Source organism: Eptesicus fuscus, chromosome 6 (assembly GCF_027574615.1).
Source record: "Eptesicus fuscus isolate TK198812 chromosome 6, DD_ASM_mEF_20220401, whole genome shotgun sequence".
Lineage (NCBI taxonomy): Eukaryota > Metazoa > Chordata > Mammalia > Chiroptera > Vespertilionidae > Eptesicus > Eptesicus fuscus.
The window spans coordinates 79,774,376-79,794,687 of record NC_072478.1 but is presented as its reverse complement, the minus strand read 5'-3'; the positions used below and the strand labels follow the sequence as shown (position 1 = coordinate 79,794,687).

General features: G+C 34.3%; 1 protein-coding gene across 12 annotated transcripts in view; it reads right to left on the bottom strand.

Annotated features, from left to right (window-relative positions):
* The window catches only part of ANKHD1 (ankyrin repeat and KH domain containing 1), a 128,067-nt gene that overhangs the window by 78,810 nt on the left and 28,945 nt on the right, over positions 1 to 20,312 (bottom strand). For all 12 annotated transcript variants that reach the window (XM_008141413.3, XM_054717942.1, XM_054717938.1 and 9 more), the window contains exons 2-9: positions 19,444 to 19,597; positions 17,589 to 17,745; positions 15,971 to 16,118; positions 15,117 to 15,264; positions 12,859 to 13,092; positions 10,629 to 10,723; positions 6,870 to 7,107; positions 6,450 to 6,641 (exon numbers count right to left, since the gene is read on the bottom strand). In XM_008141413.3, the coding sequence (XP_008139635.1) occupies positions 6,450 to 6,641; positions 6,870 to 7,107; positions 10,629 to 10,723; positions 12,859 to 13,092; positions 15,117 to 15,264; positions 15,971 to 16,118; positions 17,589 to 17,745; positions 19,444 to 19,597 (1,366 nt within the window). The remainder of the gene's footprint in view (positions 1 to 6,449; positions 6,642 to 6,869; positions 7,108 to 10,628; positions 10,724 to 12,858; positions 13,093 to 15,116; positions 15,265 to 15,970; positions 16,119 to 17,588; positions 17,746 to 19,443; positions 19,598 to 20,312) is intronic.

Here is a 20,312-nt window from a genome sequence, read left to right as displayed (position 1 = left end):
CTGATGTTTCTATCTCTTTCTCCCTCTCCTTTCCTCTCTGAAATCAATAAAAACATATTTAAAAAAATTACATTTGATATGGATATTATTATGATAGTGTTTACTATGATGGCTTTTACTTCACAATAGTCCTAAATGTTAAAAACAAAACAGAACAAAAAAACAACAAAATACTTGATGAAACTATTGGTATTTTAAATATCCTAATTTTCCTTTAAATATACTTTGTAAAAATGCTTTTAGCCATACAGAAAGAAACTATACCAAATGATTTAAAAATACAGTAAAATCTGCCTTCACATCCTCAGTAAGATATACCCTAAGAAATGAAAGAGCTACAAAAACAAAAAAAAATACCAGTTTTCAGAAATCATATTGGTGGTAGTGTTGAACTGTATTCTGAGACAGTTCTATAGATATTGTGATAAAATAAAATGAGTAATCCTTTGGTAAAAAGTGAAATTTTTGGCACGATTAAGAGAAAACACAGATATGACATTGCTGAGGTTAGTATTAGAAGTATTGACGTGAACTGATGACGTATTTTATCTATAAGAAAAATAAATATTTCCTAAATCTGACCAACTATAAAGACCAGAGACAATGACAGACCAAGCAGAAATAGCACCTTTAACTTAGATTGTGGTCTCTAAATATCATTTCCTACTAAGTGGAATGAGTGCTTCTTAGAAAAAATGATTGGTTCCAAGACTGGGGCAAAAGCTGCAAAGATGAGTATATCAGAAAGCAAAGAAACCTCACCCTAGCTGGTTTGGCTCAGTGGATACAGTGTCAGCCTGCAGACGGAAGGGCCCCAGGTTCAATTCCAGTCGAGGGCATGTACCTACCTGGGTTGCAGGTTTGATCCCATGTGTGCTGAGGCAACCACAATGATGTGTGTGTCTCACATCGATGTTTCTCTCTCTGTTTCTCCCTCTCCTTTTCGCTCTCTCAAAAAATCAATGGAAAAATGTCCTCAGGTGAGGATGAACAACAACAACAAAAGAGCAAAGAAACCTCAAAGACTATAATGAGATCATATCAAAAGAATTTAGGAGATAATCTTATTGACCAAAGACAGTCAAATTGCCAATACCTTGTGACAATTTTTACATTAAAAACAAAAATGAGGACTGTGGTGAGGTAAAAGCCATCATAGATGTTTAAATCCAAAAGTTCAAAATAATGTCCATATCAAAACATAAAAACATTGCCCAGCAGAAGTGGCTCAGTTGGTTTAGCATCATCCTGAGCACAAAAGGTTGGCGATTCGATTCCTGGCCAGGGCACATACCTGGGGTGTGGGTTTGATCTCCAGTTGGACACATACAGAAAGCAACCGATCAATGTTTCTGTCTCACCTTGATGTTTCTCTCTCTCTCTCTCTTCCTCGCTCCCTTTTTCCCTCTCTCTATGCATGTTCTGGGGTAAGGACTAAAATAAATAAATAAATAAATAAAATACTTTATTGGTCATTACTGAAGGATGCTCTAGGACCACCTCATTATTTTGGAAATGTTAATAAAGGGTGGAAAAAATCCTGGCTGGATAGCTGGGTTAGTTGGAGCATCTGGTTGGATCATGTCCCTTGTGCACCAATAGGTCAAGGGTTCAATTCTGGTCAGGGGATGTGCCTGGGATGCATGTTCGATCCCCAGTTGGGCGCATGTGGTAAGCAGCTGATGATGTTTCTCTCTCTCCCTCTCTCTCTCTAGAATTCGTGTTACATGTCCTCAGGTGAGGATTAAAAAAGAGAAAGACTGTTGTGGGAACATTAAAAATCAAACATTTATACTGCTATTCCTATATAATTTATACCTAAGAGTAATCAAATAGTTCATGAGGGGAAGTTTCTCTTTATAGACATATTCTAGCTAATAAATAAACAAGAAGAAATAGTCGACTTTATAATATCACCACTTTGCAACCCCTACTGAATTAATGGATCTAAGCAATGATCATCAACGGTTAATAATATTACAAAAAGAGACATCAGACATTTATTATCTCAAGATAATACTATAAATAACAAATACTACCTACAAAATAGTCTAGTAAACACACACACACACACACACACACACACACACACACACACCTAATTCAGTCAAGTTTCTAGATCTATTACTTTATAGGAAATCCAAGGGACAGAAAAACAAGTTAAATGAAATGGAAATGCAATTAGCAAAATCTATATTATAGAGAGCCTAAAACATAAACATTCCTTTTAAAAAATATATACTTTTATTGATTTCAGAGAGGAAGGAAGAGGGAGAGAGAGATAGAAACTTCAATGATGAGAGAATCATTGATCGGCTGTCTCCTGCATGCCCCCTACTGGGGACCTAGCCCGCAACTGGGGCATGTGCCCTTGACCAGAATCAAACCAGGGATTGAACCCAGGACCCTTCAGTCTGCAAGCCGACGCTCTATCCACTGAGCCAAACCAGCTAGGGCAACATTCCATTTCTTTAACCAAACCTTAGAAGGAATAAGAAAAGAAAGATGGAAGGGGATCCCACAGATTAAGAGAGATTTAAGAGACGTATTTACCAATAGTTGTTATATGAATCTTATTTGAATACTGATTCAAAAAATTCATTACACAAACATACACATTTATAGGACTATCAGGAAATTATGAAAATGCCTTGGATATTTAATTATACTACAAAATTTTGAAAGAAAATAGTATTTTTACTTCTTAAAAACGTATTTTTATTGATTTTTAGAAAGAGAGGAAGGTAAAGGGAGATCGAGAGAGAAATACCAATCTGAGAGTGAAACATCAATTGGCTGCCTCCTGCGAGCCTCCAACTGGGGAATGGAGCTTACAACCTAGGCATGTGCCCTGACTAGGAATCCAACCAGCAACCTTTCGGTGCACGGAATGATGCCCAACCGAGCCACACTGGCCAGGGCACATTGTTACTTTTTGAAAGATTATATTTTAGAGATAAATATTAAAATATTTTTCATAATTAGTTTATAAAAATAAGTTTATTTTAAAAATAATTTATTTTCACATTAAAAAATTTAATTTAAAAATATTTTTGTAACTATGTATGGTGACAGATGTTAACTACACTTATTATGGTAAGCATTTCACAATATAATTTTATCTCAGCAAATTTTTTTAAATGTTTATTTTAAATAAAAATAATTTTATAAAAATAATGGGGGATTGAAGGACATATAGATGAAATGAGATTAGCAAATTTAATTCAAAAATTTTTTTCTTATTGTTACTAATGGTTGCTTAGTGACCGTAGGCTTCTTTTGTTTGTTTTTTTTAAGACTGAACTTTTTCTTGTTCATTCTCACTTGAGGATACTTTTCCCCCCATTGCTTTCAGAGAAAGTGGAAGGGAGGAAGGGAGGTGGAAAGAGAGAGAGAAATATAAGAGGCGCTTTCCCTTCCCTAGAGCACGCATTTCCCTTTCCCTTCCGTGCCCACCCCCCACTCTTCCAGGATACTTTTTTCTTTTTTGTAAGAGAACACTTATTGGGTAAATTAATTTGACACATAAATTAAAAACTGCTAATGCTGGTGATGGGTTCTTAGGATTCATTAAATTACATTTTCCATGTGGTGTGGGAAAATGCCATAAAAAAAAAGTTTCATTTTTAGAAAATTGTGTAGGCAATGTATTAAATAAAGACCTACTGGGGGCAGAGGCGGGCTAGAAGGAGTCAATGGGGGAAAATAGGAGACATCTGTAATACTTTCAACAATAAAGATTTTTTTAAAAAGACCTATTGGATTTTTCTTTAGTGCTAAAAGAAGAACTTTACATAAATAGATCATACTTTAATCTAGAAAAAAAATTTTAGGTAGTGGTCATATAAAAAAGTGATTCTCAAATATCTAAGATAGTTCTGGAAACTATATGCTTCAAATTAGCAAAAGTAGTTAAATATAGGAATCAATGGTGATATAATAGAAAAAATGTTAGGAGTTCCAAGTACTGATTCTGTCACTTATTAGCTTGGATACATTAGGGAAAATATGAAACATGATTGTGCATCAGTTTCTATATCTATAATAATGTGTTTAATAATTTATACTATACAGGGACCAGGGGTAATTAATAATTAGCAGAATGTCTGATATTCAATAATTTCTTTTTTTAAAATATATTTTTATTGATTTCAGAGAGGAAGGGAGAGGGAGAGACAGAAACATCAATGATGAGAGAGAATCATTGATCAGCTGCCTCCTAGATGTCCCACACTGGGGATCAAGCCTGTAATCCGAGCATGTGCCCTAACCAGGAATCGAACCATGACCTCCTGGTTCATAGGTCAACACTCAACCACTGAGCCACACCAGCCAGGCATAAAGACTCTTTTTTAATTGAGGTGTAACTGACATGAGAAAGACTCTTGAATGGGACACAGACAATTACTGAAAATGATGAAGGAAGAGTGACTGAATAATGCATATACTAATTACAGTGATTAACGTATTTGAGTAAGGGAAGAAATCAGCTTGTATGGTCAGTTTGTGCACTAATTCAAAATCTAAACAATCAGCTGAACTATTAACCATCTGGATTAAGAAACTATTTCAATAATAATTCAAAAGAAAAATTGAGGCTGGGCTATATTCAAATTAATGTTTAACAGTGAAAGTCCAAAAAGGATGAATCAAGTTTTGCTGAATATTTTCCTTTATATAGTTTTAAACAAATATATCAGATATGGATAATTATATTATATAAAGGTTTACATCTACCTGAATCAATTCGTTTGGTATATTCTTACTTTGCCATATTATTGCTGAACAATATATAAATCACAAATTATTTTAATGTAAGTACTTTTGCAAAAAAATTAAAAATAAAACTCCTGTGTGTGTGTGTGTGTGTGTGTGTGTGTATGTGTGTGAAAACTCAGAAATGTCAAGAAATGAACAGGCTTAAAGGTACCAAATTATCTCTATAATGACATCCCCACCTCCTCTTAGTAGCAGAGAGACTAGATGTTAGTCTCTCTTTTCCAGAAGCCACAAACCATTCACTGGAGAGAGAAGGCCAATAAGAAGGCCATGGCCCTGGCTGGTGTAGCTCAGTTGGTTGAGCAGTGTCCTGGGCATTAAAAGGTCAGGGGTTTGCCCTGACTGGTTTGGCTCAGTGGATGGAGCTTCGGCCTTCGGACTCAAGGGTTCCGGGTTTGGTTCGGTCAAGGGCATGTACCTTGGCTGCGGCCACATTCCCAGTGAGGAGTGTGCAGGAGGCAGCTGATCGATGTTTCTCTCTCATCGATGTTTCTAACTCTCTATCCCTCTCCCTTTCTCTCTGTAAAAAATCAATAAAATATATTTAAAAAAATAATAATAAGGTCAGGGGTTCAATTGCTGGTCACAGCAACCAATTGATGTTTTTCTCTCACATCGATGTTTCTCTCACTTTCTTTCTCTCTCTCTCTTCCCTCCCCCTCTTCCTCTCTCTCTCAAATCAATAAAAACATATTTTTTAAAAAGTTCAGCCCTGGCTGGTGTGCTCAATGGTAAGAGTTTTTGCCCACACACCAATGGGTCTCGGGTTCAATTTTGGTCAGGGGCACATACCTGGGTTGTGGGTTTGCTCTCCCCCTCTGCACGGGGTACCTACAGGAGGCAACTGGTCGATGTGGCTCTCTCATATTGATGTGTTTCTTTTTTGTAAGAGAACATTTATTGGGTAAATTACAGAGGGAGAAAAAGTAATTTCTAGAAAAAATGGGCTTAGGAAATAAGTTATAGAAGTAAAGCAAGGCCCCTTGGAGCTTGAATGAGGAAGCTAACGTGCCTGGGGGAGTTGGTGGTGGGGGGGCACGGGAGGGAAAGGGAAAGGCGTGCTCCAGGGAAGGGAAAGCGCCTCTTACATCAATGTTTCTCTCTCTCTTTCCACCTCCCTTCCTCCCTTCCACTTTCTCTGAAAGCAATGGGGGGAAAAATATCCTCAAGTGAGAATGAACAAGAAAAAGTTCAGTCTTAAAAAAACAAACAAAAGAAGCCTATGGTCACTAAGCAACCATTAGTAACAATAAGAAAAAAATTTTTTAATAACATTTTTAGAGTCCTAGCTGGTTTGGCTCAGTGGATAGAGTGTCGGCCTGAGGACTGAAAGGTCCCGGGTTCAGTTCCAGTCAAGGGCATATGCCCAGGTTTGGGGCTCGGTCCTAGTAGGGGGCATGCAGGAGGCAGCCGATCAGTGATTCTCTCTCATCACTAAAGTTTTTATCTCTCTCTCCTTCTCCCTCCCTCTCTGAAATCAATAAAAATACATATATTTTTAAAAGTCCTATAAAGTGACATTTTTAGAGTTAGGAGCCTAAGAATAGCAGTTAAATTGTGGCACAGCTGTCCTTCAACTTTTGAAGATATGAAAAAGTTAAGTCTAATTGTTAAACTTATGAAAGCAACATAAAAATCTTTTTCTAAAAGGCATTTTTAAAGCCACATACCGGCAGCCAGTAAATATTTAACCAACTCCAGGTGTCCTTCCTGAGAAGCCTCCATGAGAGGTGTGGAGCAGCCGAGTTCTATATCAGCCCCTGCCTTAATCAGGAAGTCTGCAACTTCAGAAAATCCTCCACAGCAAGCCAAAGTCAAAGCTGTTTCTTGGGTTTCTTCTGTCTGGGCATTTATATTTGCTCCTGGAGAGAGCATAATGATAGATAAAACTAGTTACAAAATAATTAAAGTAATTGTTTTGAATTATAATAATCATCTCTATCATCTCTGCTTCTGGGGTTCAGTCCAGAGTCTTGATAATTTACCATCAATGCCAAAAAAATATTTTAGTTGTAATAAACTTCATTGATATTGACACAAAACATCCAAAAGAAATTAATTTTTTTATTAAGGAAGTAAAACTACTTTACCTTGTGCTAAAAGTAGTGCCACCATCTCCTCATGTCCTTCCCGAGCAGCTTCCATCAAGGGAGTGTATCCTTCATCATTAACTTCTTCAAGATTTGCTCCCCTTTCAATAAGTAGAGCTGCCAATTCAACATGTCCTCCACAGGCAGCTAGTGTTAACGGAGACTCGAATGAGTCTGCAGGCATGTTCACTTGAGCACCACTATCCAAAAGCAAACGTGCTACTTCTACATGTCCATCCTGCAGATTTTAAAAAGTAAAACAAGAGGAAGGAAATTAGTTGGAGATTTTTAATGTGCCAAAATAGACTGAGAAAAGACAGAAAGATGCCATTTAGATGCATATACATTATCATGCCCATCTGAGCAACTTAAGATCTACGGTATCTTATCAAAAGCCCATTAAAATTATTTTACCTTACTTTTGAACAAACCCAACATTTTCTAAAATAATCATACTTGTGACATACAGTGACAATTCCAAATAATTTTGAATTTCTATCTTCTATGAAGTTCAAAAAACTGTTAAATCTATACTAGACAACAGTACCTCAAAAAATGTTTATACTACTAGAGCTATACCCTCAAACTTAGGTGTCATGTTTAAGTGTAGAAATTACATTAGATCTATTTAAGAAACAAAGACTTGGCAAAAAAAATAACAACAAATTCTGTGAGGTCATTACCACCTGGTATTATGTCATCAAGGTAAACTCCTAAGGACTGACATTACCCTATATTTTTCCTTGTCACTAGCTTGCTGCAATGAAGCAATGAATTTTACAAAGATGTAAAACTAAGTATCTTAGTGAGGCCATTAACTAAATATTCTCATAGAGGGTATTCATTCTATACCTCTCTATCACCATAAATACCCTCTGTCAGTTTAAAATTCTTTAATTAAAAAATTTACATAGGCCTTAACTCTTGGTGTGGCATATAGAGTCAGATGCCATGTCATTCAATATTTTTTAAACGACCAAAATATTGCTAATAAAAAGTAAAGACTGAGTACAAAACTAAGGTTTTATAAGGTTGGGCAATTCTTTTATTAAAGAAATAATTAAAGAAGCCTTACTTAAATGTCAGGTTTTGGCAACCATCAAGAGTTTCATTATACTTAATTAAATAACTAGCCTAGCTTTAATCATTTTTGATACAATGCCGAAGACAAATGACTTCACATTAAAATTTTAGTTTTACTAATCCACTTTTTTGTTTGTTTTATTAATTCTTCAAATATATGTAAAATAAAATATATTTTAACCAAATCACTGTAATATTTGGTGTCTGAAATAAATTTCTAATTGAAAAGAAAATAAGGATTTATAAGTGTTTACAGATCAGGGAACTTCTGACTGTGCCGAGCTCCTAAAGGCTCCTAATAAATTGTTTTACTTGAACTTATGTGAATTTTTAAAGATTCTTTATGGATTCTGTTAACATATCTTGAGTACATACATATATTAAAAGAGAAACTATACTAAGCACTTTTTGATATTAATAAACAATATTAATTTTGCCAAAAGAATAATAAAATAAATAAATAACCCACTCTTAAAGGTCTAATATCATTATTTAAAAATTTTTTTTTTAATTCTAAGACTTTAAATGTCCTAGCCATAGAACAATAGCTGGTATTGGACTTAACTATAAAAGTTAGAAAAAAAAAATAGATAAAACAATGGGAGGCACTGGGAAGCAACCAAGCTAGGGGCTAGAGTTACGATCGCTAAAAGAAGGGAGCAATGAGATGAAGTGGACATTCACTTCAGTTTTTTTGGTTTCTTTCAAACCATGGCCAAAGGAAATACAGCCTAAACAAAGAGTGAACATTTCTATGGGTAAAGGGAACAAAACCAGAACACAAGTCAGCCAAAATACTTAGGACTTGGGGAGTGTGAGCAGGATAACTGAGAAATAGTAGATATAGAGAAGGAGTCCCAAAAATCTATATAAAGTCATCCTCAGACACTTGGGCAACTCCTGCGTTAGAAACACATCAAAGATGAGCCTCCAGGATACATAGCAGAGAAGGCCCCTGAAAGGTGGGAGACTTTGGGAGTTCAGACTCAGCTATAATGAAAAAAACTTTGGTGAGCCCTGGCCAGATAGCTCAGTTGATTGGAGCGTTGTCCATACACCAAAAGGTTGGGGGTTTGATCCCTGGTCAGCTGTGTATACACAAGACAACCGATGTTTCTCTCTCATATCAATGTCTCTCCCTCCCTCCCTCCTCTCTAAAATCAAGAAAAAAACATGTCCTCGGTGAGGTTAAAAAAAAGAAAAGACCTTGGTGAATATCCCAGGCTATCAGTTGAGATCATAGAAGGCCATACAGTAGCCCTAACTGGTTTGGCTCAGTGGATAGAGCGTCGGCCTGCGGACTCAAGAGTCCCGGGTTCGATTCCGGTCAAGGGCATGTACCTTGGTTGTGGGCACATCCCCAGTAGGGGGTGTGCAGGAGGCAGCTGATAGATGTTTCTCTCTCATCGATGTTTCTAACTCTCTATCCCTCTCCCTTCCTCTCTGTAAAAAAAAATCAATAAAATATTTTTTTTTAAAAAAAAGAAGGCCATACAGCCCTAGCTGGTTTGGCTCAATGGATAGAGCATCAGCCTGCGGACTGAAAGGTCCCAGGTTTGATTCCGGCCAAGGGCACATGCCTGGGTTGCGGGCAGCCAATCAATGATTCTCTCTCATCATTGATGTTTCTATCTCTCCCTCTCCCTTCCTCTCTGAAATCAATAAAATATATTTAAAAAACAAACAAACAAGAAGGCCATACAGTAGAAGTAGGACCTAGAATCCCTTACTCTAGGATCAAAGAATAAGGACTAAGGAGTAAGAGTAAAGCTAGAATTAAGACTCAATAGGATCAGAGTGATCCAATGGTAATTTAACTGACTGCCAGAACAAAACTTAACAGTCTTAAAAAGAAGACAGGATAATCCAGAACATAAAAGGTACCATATGGTTTACAATTGAAAAATTACTAGACATATTAAGAGGCAGGAAAAAGTGACTAATCAAGATATAAAATAACCAATAAAAGTAGACCCAGAACTGAATCAAAGATAGGAGTTAGCAGAAAAGGACTTCAAAATAACTATTAATGATAAATTACAGAATATAGATTAAAAAAATGGAAAAAAGATAAAAAAATAAATTTCAAAAAAAAAAGAATAAATTTCAACATAGAACCAGAATATAAAAACACCATAACAATATTTACATTTAAATATAAATGGTCTAAACAAACCAATTAAGAAATTCACTTCAGCATAATAACAGAGGCAGATCAAACATATCAAAGTTATAAAAAAACTTTAATCAAAGGGAAGCAGGAGTAGCTACTATTAATATCAGATAAAGCAGACCTCAGAACAAAGAAAATTACCAGAGATACAGACTTTATAAATAATAAAAGGATTAATCCATGAAGAAGACATAGTTAAGATGGTAAATTTTATGTTGTGTATTTTACATTAAAAAAACGGGGGGGAAATTTAAAAAGTGTATCAGTGAGTTGGAAATGACACAGTTAAGACTGCCTTTTGTACTGTTTCCTACATTGAGAGATTTACTATCAAAAGGTAAATAAAATAGATATTTCCCTTTCCCTCTTTAGTATTGTCAAAATTTTTAAAATCTACTGATGTCATAATATTTTTCTAAAAATATAAAATTAATCCTTAAAGAGTTAAACAAAGATGACCTTTACTTCCCCCAAAATCTTAAGTGAGTGCAATTTAAAATTACCATGCAAGCCTCCATTAAGGCAGTGTGCATCTCATCTGTTTTGTGCTCTTGATCTGCACCAGCATCAAGTAGAAAGCGAACCATATCCAAATGGCCTTCAAAAAAGAACACAAATTTTAAAACTATATTTCTAAAGAATTGAGTATTAATTTAATATGAAGTATTAAAATGGGAAATCTTTTTCTTTTAGATGTCTATACAAAAATTTTGCATTGAATAAATAAATGACAGTTTTACAAAACGAATCCAAAATAATAAGCAGCCTCTCAGCAAGGTATTTATGTTGTTAAAGATTAAATTAGTCCAAAGCACATAATTCAAATAAAGTAACAATACTTATTCTTTTATTTAATCTATACAAACTATCAAATCAAAACACTGAAATCAAATAAAATGCCAGGTAAAGTATGTTTGGATCATTTTTCGGAAAAACAGCTTTAAAATAATAACCATAAACTCACTTTGGGAATGAAAACTCCATCAAAATAATTTCAATCTTCTTAATACATTTAATATTAAAAAAACCTTAATAGACAATAAGAAAAAGACAAACATTCCAGTAGAAAAATGGATGGACATAAAATGGTAATGTAAAATAATGCAAATTAATATTAAGCTTCATGAATATTTAACTTGATGAAAAAATATTAAACCTTCCTATTAAACAAATGCAAATTAAAATAACACACCATTTTTTACTATCAAAATGGCAAATATTAAGAAGAATGATAATACCCAGTGTTGGTGAGGGTGTAGGATAAGGTAAAGGGCACTCTCAAACACTGCTGGTGGGAGTATAAATTGATTCAACCTTTCTAGAAAGCAATTTGGCAATATGTATCAAAAGCCTTAAAATGCCCATACCCTTTGACCCAGCAATTCCATTTCCAGGAATTTAGCCTAAGGAAATAATCAGAGATTAGGCAAAGATGTCTGCACAAGTATGTTATCACAGTGTTTTTAATAGTAGTGGGAACAATTCATATGTCCAAAAATAGGCAATTATGGTGCATCCATTTGATGTATTTGACAGAGACTGCTAGTTCCCTACTCAATATCCATTCTCTCAAATGTTCCTTAATAACAGAACTCTGATTTTATCTGAGTAGCAATTTGCCTGACTAAAAGACTATATTTCCCAGCCTCCCTTGTTGCTATGTGTGGCCAATGAAATGTAAGTGGGAGCTAGCTATATGGCAGAACTGCTAGGAAGATTTCTTAAAGATAGCTTAATAAATTGGAAGCATCCCCAATTTGCTCTTACTCTCCTCCTCCTTCCTAGACTATGTATTGCTGGGGCCATAACTACCATCTTGGCAACCTTGAGGATAAAAACCAGATACTAGGATGGTGAAACAGAAAAATAGAATGCTGAGATCTAGATAATAAAACCGCCATACTAGTCCTAAACAGCCCACCCTTGGATTTAAGTAAAAGAGAAAGGGCTTCTCTTTTGTTCAGATTACTATTAATAGGTTTTGTAGCCAAATCCACTACTAAATGTAATAGTGAAATACAATGTAACCATCAATAACTGTATGACAAAAATATTGAGATGGTAAAATGTTCAGTATGTACTGCTAAATAAAATAAGCAGACTATAAAATAGTGTTAGAGTATGATTGTTTAATTTAAAAATACAGGCATACCACGTCTTATTGCGCTTCACAGATGTTGCATTTTTAAAAAATAAATTAAAGGCAAGACCCTCCACCTGCAAAAAGATTATAGTTTACTTCATTGCAAGACTGCTTCATTACAGTTGTCTGAAATGGAATCCACAATATCTCCAAGGTATGCCTGTATATATACATTTGCTTATAAATATACTTGCCATTATAAAATTTATTTTCTTTATGCTAGTCTGTGTTTTTCAGGTTTTTTGAAGCAAGTGTGATTATTATATTATTTAAGTGTGAATTATTTGTTAAATAAAGGCTGGAAAAATCATATAAAACAAAAGTCATTAAAGAATGGAAACCCTCTAGATCTGTGCTAAGAGTTGGTTGACTTTATAGCTAATTGAATAAATTTGAATTAAAATAAAAAAGAAACACACTAAACTTTAGGAAATAAAGGCTAAAATGTACTTTGTATATAATCTGGTGTAAGCTAGATCATTTTATAGCACAGGGAAAACATAAGCAATATAAAATTAAATCAAATACTCAATACTCAAATATTCAAAGTTGTTATTTTAAAAGACCCTAGTCATACATATATAGAGTACCTTTGTAGCAGGCAAGTGTAAGAGCACTTTCTTTGAATTCGTTAGAATGAGTGTTGATGCCTGCCCCATGATCTAGAAGAACTCTTGCAACTTCCACATGACCTGCACTGGCTGCTTCCATTAAGGGGGTATGTCCATTTTCATTATGATCTTCTATATTTGCACCTTCATTAAGTAGCACTTTCACAATGTCAACAAATCCTCCAGCACAGGCATAAGTCAATGCAGTGTTTCCTAACAAAGAGCCAAAGATATACAAAATTATGACAGAATGGATAAAATTATGATTATGCTACTGCTTTAGTTCTACCTCTTTCATTTTCTTACATAAAGGAATAAACTATCATCTCAAGTTTTTCTGTTGTACTAGTTAGAAACATCATCTTAATTTTCTTACTAATTAAAAGGTTTATTATAAACAGATCAATTTACCACTCTTCACATTTCCTTAGCTCAAGATTAAGAACCATCTTGAAAAATTACTTTCAACATATTTTTATCTAAAATATTCTATTATATCATTTATAATTATTCCTTTTTCTCTCAACATTGTACAACTTAGAAACACTTAATTTTATTTCTATGTATATTCATTTCTTGTAGCTCTTCTTTATCTTTATAGATTTGTTCATAAGACAATTCATTGCTTTAGGTACATTTTCCTTCTGAAACATATCTTCAATCTATATTTAGTAACCTAGTGAGACATATATAAATTGCCCTCAGCATAACTCCTTCAAAAAAAAATTTATTTAAAAGGTCATTATCCCTTGGTTTACCACTTATTTCTTTCCTGATTTTTAAAAAATATATATTTTATTGATTTTATACAGAGAGGAAGGGAGAAAGATAGTTAGAAACATTGATGAGAGAGAAACATCAATCAGCTGCCTCCTGCACACTCCCTACTGGGGATGTGCCTGCAACCAAGGTACATGCCCTTGACTGGAATCGAACCTGGGACCTTTCAGTCCGCAGGCCGATGATCTATCCACTGAGCCAAACCGGTTAGGGCCCTGATTTTGTTTTGAGGATTTTTATTTATTTATTTATTCCTTAAAATGTATTTTTAAAATTGATTTCAGAGAGGAAGAGAGAGAGCGAGAAAGACAGAAATATTAATGATGAGAGAGAATCATTGCTCGGCTGCCTCCTGCAAATCCCACACTGGAGATCAAGCCCGCAACCTGGGCATGTGACTTGACTGGGAATCAAACTGTGACCTTCTGGTTCATAGGTTGATGCTCAGCCAGAGATACGCTGGCTGGGCTTGAGGATTTTTATTTATTAAAGGGGGCGGGGAGACGGTTGAACCATCCAACAGAATGAGACTAGAGAAGATTATTTTAAAGGTTCAGCAAGAAAACTATAATTTCAAAACTCAATTTGTTCAGAATTCAACCATTTAACCATCTCAGACATTATGCGCATTAATATTACTACAACTTGGGCAGCAAAATCACCTAGTATTCCTTCTACGAAGTCTTGTTCATTTTAAAAATAAATGAGGCTACATTTAATATTTACTTAATTGCATGGAACTCTGATAGGCTTTCATTATTTAAATTTCTTTTTAAACCACTAAATCCAAGGAATCTCACTACTAAAACTATACCTATAACTCAAGAGATATTCAGTACATGTGTCATGAAAAACCTTATGGGTAAAAAAATACTCTCAAGTTAATCCATAATCTAAAGTCAAGGGAGCTGTACTAAATGAGATAAAGAAATTATAAGAGATATAGTCCATAATTTTGCCTCTTTATTTTTTAAAAATATATTTTTATTGATTTCAGAGAGGAAGGGAGAGGGAGAGAGAGAGAGAGAAACATCAATGATGAGAGGGAATCATTGATCGGCTGCCTCCTGAACACCCGCTACTGGGGATCGAGCCTGCAACCCGGGCATGTGCCCTTGACCCAAATCGAACTTGGGATCCTTCAGTCCACAGCCCGAGGTCTATCCACTGAGCCAAATCAGCTAGGGCAAAAAATTTTGCCTCTTTAAACAATGCATATAATTGTGGTAGAAAAAAATTGTCCCTTACAGAAAAACTTACCAAATAGAATCTAAGTATGGTTTAAAGACTTTTGAAGATATCAAATTAATCTGTATTTTACTCAGATTCTAAACAAGGGCTAAGATTTTTCTGCAGGTTTACAACTGGTTTTCCCTAGGAATCAAATTTTTATCTTTCAAGTTATAATTAATTTTATCAATTTATTTTTTCAAACTCACACATAATTTTCTATATACCTGTTGCAGACTGGGAGTTGACATTTGCATCATGAAGAAGTAATAATTTCACAATATCTAAATAACCTCCACTGGATGCTGCCATTAGGGGAGTTATGTCTCCTTTAGTCCCTCGATCTTCAACATCAGCATGCATAGCAAGCAATACCTTTAAAACACAAACAAATAGAGAAATTATCAATTCTTACTATTAACATTATTTCTAGAGAATATACTAAATCTGGGAAAATACTCTTTTAGAGTGGGGGGGGGTAATAAAAAATAAAAAATAATCACCTTTGGGAAAATATGCCAACATTTGGTGCTCAAAACACCAAGTTAGATGCTATATTTTTACAATACCATTACATATTAATGTTTAAGTATGTAATCACATTACCCATCCTATTATATAATGGAACTGCTCTTGTCAAAGAATTGGTATTATGCTTGGGATTATCTAGTAAGAGAACAGCAAAACTACACTCACAAGATAGAAACTGATAAACACATGGCTATTTCCCAATATTGCTCCAACAGAAGGAAAAATTTAAAAGAATTGGGGTAATCTGGCAAAATGAAAATAAATCATCACTTTCTATTATAGCTGCGTATTACCAAAGACAAGTTTAAAATATTATTATTTCTAAGTGTTTATTCATTAGGACTAGTTTTGAGTAAATGGTAGAAAAATGGACCATGCCTAGTTGCATGTACAGGCAACAAATTAATTATGTATCAGTTTCTGTTTTACCTACTGCCAAGAAGGAAAGACCTTGGCCTATAATTATAATTTTTTATTAATGATAAAATAAAACATCAAAACCCTTCAATAATTTTAATTATTTAAAATGCCAAAGATTATTTCTGCTTACTTGTGCTAATTCATAATACCCTGCTGAACAAGCCAAACACAGCAGGCTTTCTCCTTCTTCTGTATGTTCATTTACACTTCTGCCTTCATCTAGTAATTTACGAACAGCATTTACATCACCATCTGAACAAGCTTCTGCCAGACTGCGACTGAAAATAAAATCATCAACAATTAAGCAACCCAGAAAGACTCAGGGTCCCATGATCATAAATTACATTAAGTATAAATAGTCATACATAGAAAAATATTGATATAATAAAAAACAAAAAACAAAACTGTTTGAATACCTTGTTTACTGAGTCCTGTTTGCAATACTTATTCATGGATGTCAAGTAAGGCAGAATAAGTGAATATGAAATAGTTGTCATTTTTATATTTTAAAATATCCTAACATATTGTCATATTAAACTTTAAATAAAGCTTTTTACAGCTATTAGATGCACAAGTTATTTTATTTTTATTTGTTGATTTAGAGACAGAGGAAGGGGGAGAGAGAGAGAGAAACATCGATTTGTCATTCCATTTATCTGGGATTGAACCCACAAGCTTGGTGTACCAGGATTATGTTCTAACAAACTGAGCTATCCGGCTGGGCTAGATGCACAAGTTTTTAAATAATACTATATTAGTGTAATGATTCTCAAAGATATTTGGGATATAATCCTATGGTTTAAAATTTTATTCGGTAATGGTAGAAGGTAAAAATCTAAGTAATCCTATTGCAGAATGATTATTAACAAAATCCGTGAATTTCAAACTTAATGTGCATACAAATCACCCATGTTTCTTATTAAATTGCAAATTCTGAGTCAGTATATCCAAATTCTGCATTCCTAATAAGCTGTGAGGTGATGCTGATACTGCTAGTACATGGACCATATTTGGTCCATACTGCTAGTACATGGACCACAGCAAGCACCTTAATTATTGCATTAACAACCCATTTCATTTATTATTTCCCCAGTGTTATTGAGCCATAATTGGCATAAAGCACTGTACAAGTTTAAGGTGATTTGACTTACATATATTATGAAATGACTACAATAAGTTTATTTAACATCCATCATCTTATTTAGATACCAAAAAAGTGGGTTTTTTTTGTTGTGCTGAGAACTCTTAAGATTTACTCTCTTAGCAATATTCAACCATTTTATTTATTATTATTCAAAGCAGTTAATTTAAAGTTTACTCCTGTAACTGTTAGGAAAAGTAACTTCCTTAGAAATGGAAACCAGATCTTACTCAGTTTGTTTTCTCACACTTTAGTACAGTTCATTCCACAAGGTCACTCAATGAATATGAGTAGAATATAAAGATAAAAATATAATATTCATTTTTATATACATATTTATATATACATTTATATATCAACTTAAAATACAAGAGTGGGCAAAAGTAGGTTTGCAGTTGTTCATACACAAAAAGACATGCAGGTTATGATTATTACAATGGCTTTATTAATTCAAAAGAATATCACAATGGCACAGTAAACCTACTTTTGTCCACCCTATATAAACCCACTTGACTAAAATTTATAAGCCCCTCCAAAAGATATATTTAACCAAAATTTGCCACTCAAGAAAACATCTAATATACAGCAGAAGTCATTAAACACATACGTGTCTATTTGTCCTGCATTGTGGCCGTTTTCTGCTTTCATTCGTGTCAGTGCAGCAGCAGCTTCATCCAGGGCACAACTTACTGAGGATGTTAATCTCCGGAGTACCTCAGGATCTGCAAAAGCTTTACCATCAGCAGTTGACAATTTGCCAATTCCTTCAGTGTGCGTCAAGCAATCAGAAGTACAGGGGAAGAAAACCATAAAAGTGCAAATTGTAATTACATTTCTAAACATTATTAACTAAGGCAAAAATGACATAACCTCCATAATAACACTGAAAGAATATTATGCTGATAATTTCAATTTTGCCACTAATGTCAAAAGACCATCCATAACCACCTATGTTTTAGTTTTTCCATCTTTACATTCAGTGCATATAATATTAATTTGTTCCCTACTTAACTCCAAATGTAACTTAATATGATGCTTATTTTAGCAAATACCGTACTTGGGTATTTGCTAAAATAAAAACGACTGGGCATATAAGATTTTCCTGGGTTAAAAAGTTGTTTTATATGCCAGAAAATACGGTATATTGGACTATATTGATGGGATTAGATATAATGGATTAGATATATTGGACTACCGTATTTTCCAGCGTATAAGATATTAGCTTGTAAGAACATGTAATAAATAACTTCAAAATGGAATGGGTATTTAAAGTGTGCCTTTAACATTTATATAAAATGTTTTTTGTACTCATTCAATAGAAACTTATTTGGCCACTGGGTAAAGCTAGCAATAAAACTACTAGTCCGCAATGTGTTAAGTAAGTAAATAAAGGAAGTGTCATACAAAGTGAACATTCAAAAGCAATATACAAATATCAGAGAAAAGTTAACTTTCTTCTTAAAATATAATTTTAGGAGATAAAAGGTTTTCATTACGTATAATGGAAATTTTGCGTAGCAAATAATAAGTAGGTTGAAAAATAGAACAGTGATAAGTACATATTATTTTGAGAAAGTATGCTTATCACAGATTTTCTTTTCTGCTAGTTCAGAATAAGTTGATATAGCTTGGTATATTTGACTAGAGCTGATCCAATTTTGTGTTCAATTTTTATTTAAGGTCTTCTAAATAAAAAAAAAAGCAATCTATAATTAAGATAATAACAGACTAAAATAAATAAGTAATCATAGAATTCCCTACATCAGTTAAAAAATTCATAATTTGATTAACTAAATTTAAGTTTACCTTTCACGGTTTTATTTTATAATATAATTAGTAATAAATTTTCCTTGATAACTAGGTTATTATCTAATACATTAAATATGTTAGTGCAGAGCCCAGAAATCACTCGCAGAAAACTTTCAACCAAGAATTTTTAAAATATAAAATGGGAATGTTTTCTTTAGGGGGAAAAAAATATATATATTGTATAGAGATTTCAAATTTCACATAATCCTATATAATAAAAGGGTAATACGCAAATCAGCCAAACGGCTGAATGACCGGTCGCTATGACGCGCACTGACCACCAGGGGGAAGATGCTCAACGCAGGAGCTGCCCCCTGGTGGTCAGTGCGCTCCCACAGGGGGAGCGCTGCTCAGCCAGAAGCTGGGCTGACTGGCTGGTGTAGCACAGCAGTGGTAGCGGGAGCCTCTTCTGCCTCCACCGCCACACTAAGGATGTCCATGGGGAGCGGGCCTAAGCCCTCAGTCGAACAACCTCAAGGGCTCCCAAACTGCAAAAGCGCACAGGCCAGGCTGAGGGACCCCCCGCTCCCCGAATGCACGAATGTCATGCACCAGGCCTCTGGTGTTATATAATTTAGGGGTAATCTCGTATAACCTTGTATAACAATCTAGACTTTTAAAGAGTTGAAAAAGAGGAAACAAAAATTACGTACCTGCTGCTTCTAGCAATGCTTCTAGTCGTGCCTGTGTCTCTGGATCCACAGTGCGTAAGTCTGCTCCTTCAGCAGTGCTTGATAAGAATATCTCTGATGTTGTTTTAAGCACTGGGTTATCCAGGTCTTCTTGGTCCAAAATAAATGATTCAACCTGTTTATGAATTAAAGATGCAATATCCATTAAATTAATCTCAATATTGTTAGAGTAACTGCAATTTAAGGTAATATAGCTTCTGATTTGGAATTTAAGTATATCCAGATAAATTACTGTAGAAATATGGGACTATGGGAAGAGACTTTGAGGGAGCCTCCCAACTATCTGCTTATCTTTAGCTCTGACTACAAATATAACATAGACACACCAAATTCAAGTTTTCTAGAGAGCATTGTATCTTCTGTGCCTAACACAGAGCCTGAAAAGCAGCATTTTTTCAATGAAGCAAGTCTATGAACATAGCCCCCAAGATGATGTATAGGGGACTACATAGTAAAAAGACTAGATAGCATAGATAAGTCATTCAGGCACAGCTTTTCCTTGCTGCTAATTAATTTATTCAATTCTAACTCTAAAATAATGTAATCCACTGCCAAATATCTGCAGTCTTAGAGACAAGCAAGCTCCATGAGATTAGGAACCATACCTATTTGTTTATTGATCCTCTGGGTCTAAAATACCTTGCAAAGAGTAGATATTCAATACATATTCCATGAAATAAGTAAATTATATAAGCAAAATCAACTTATGAAAATAAAAACAACTCACTAATTTCAAATAAAGTTCATTTTAAATAAATTCTCTTAAATAAAATATGCACAACTTTTCTGGAAAGCTATTTGGAAATGCATCAAAATGCCTTAAAAAGCTC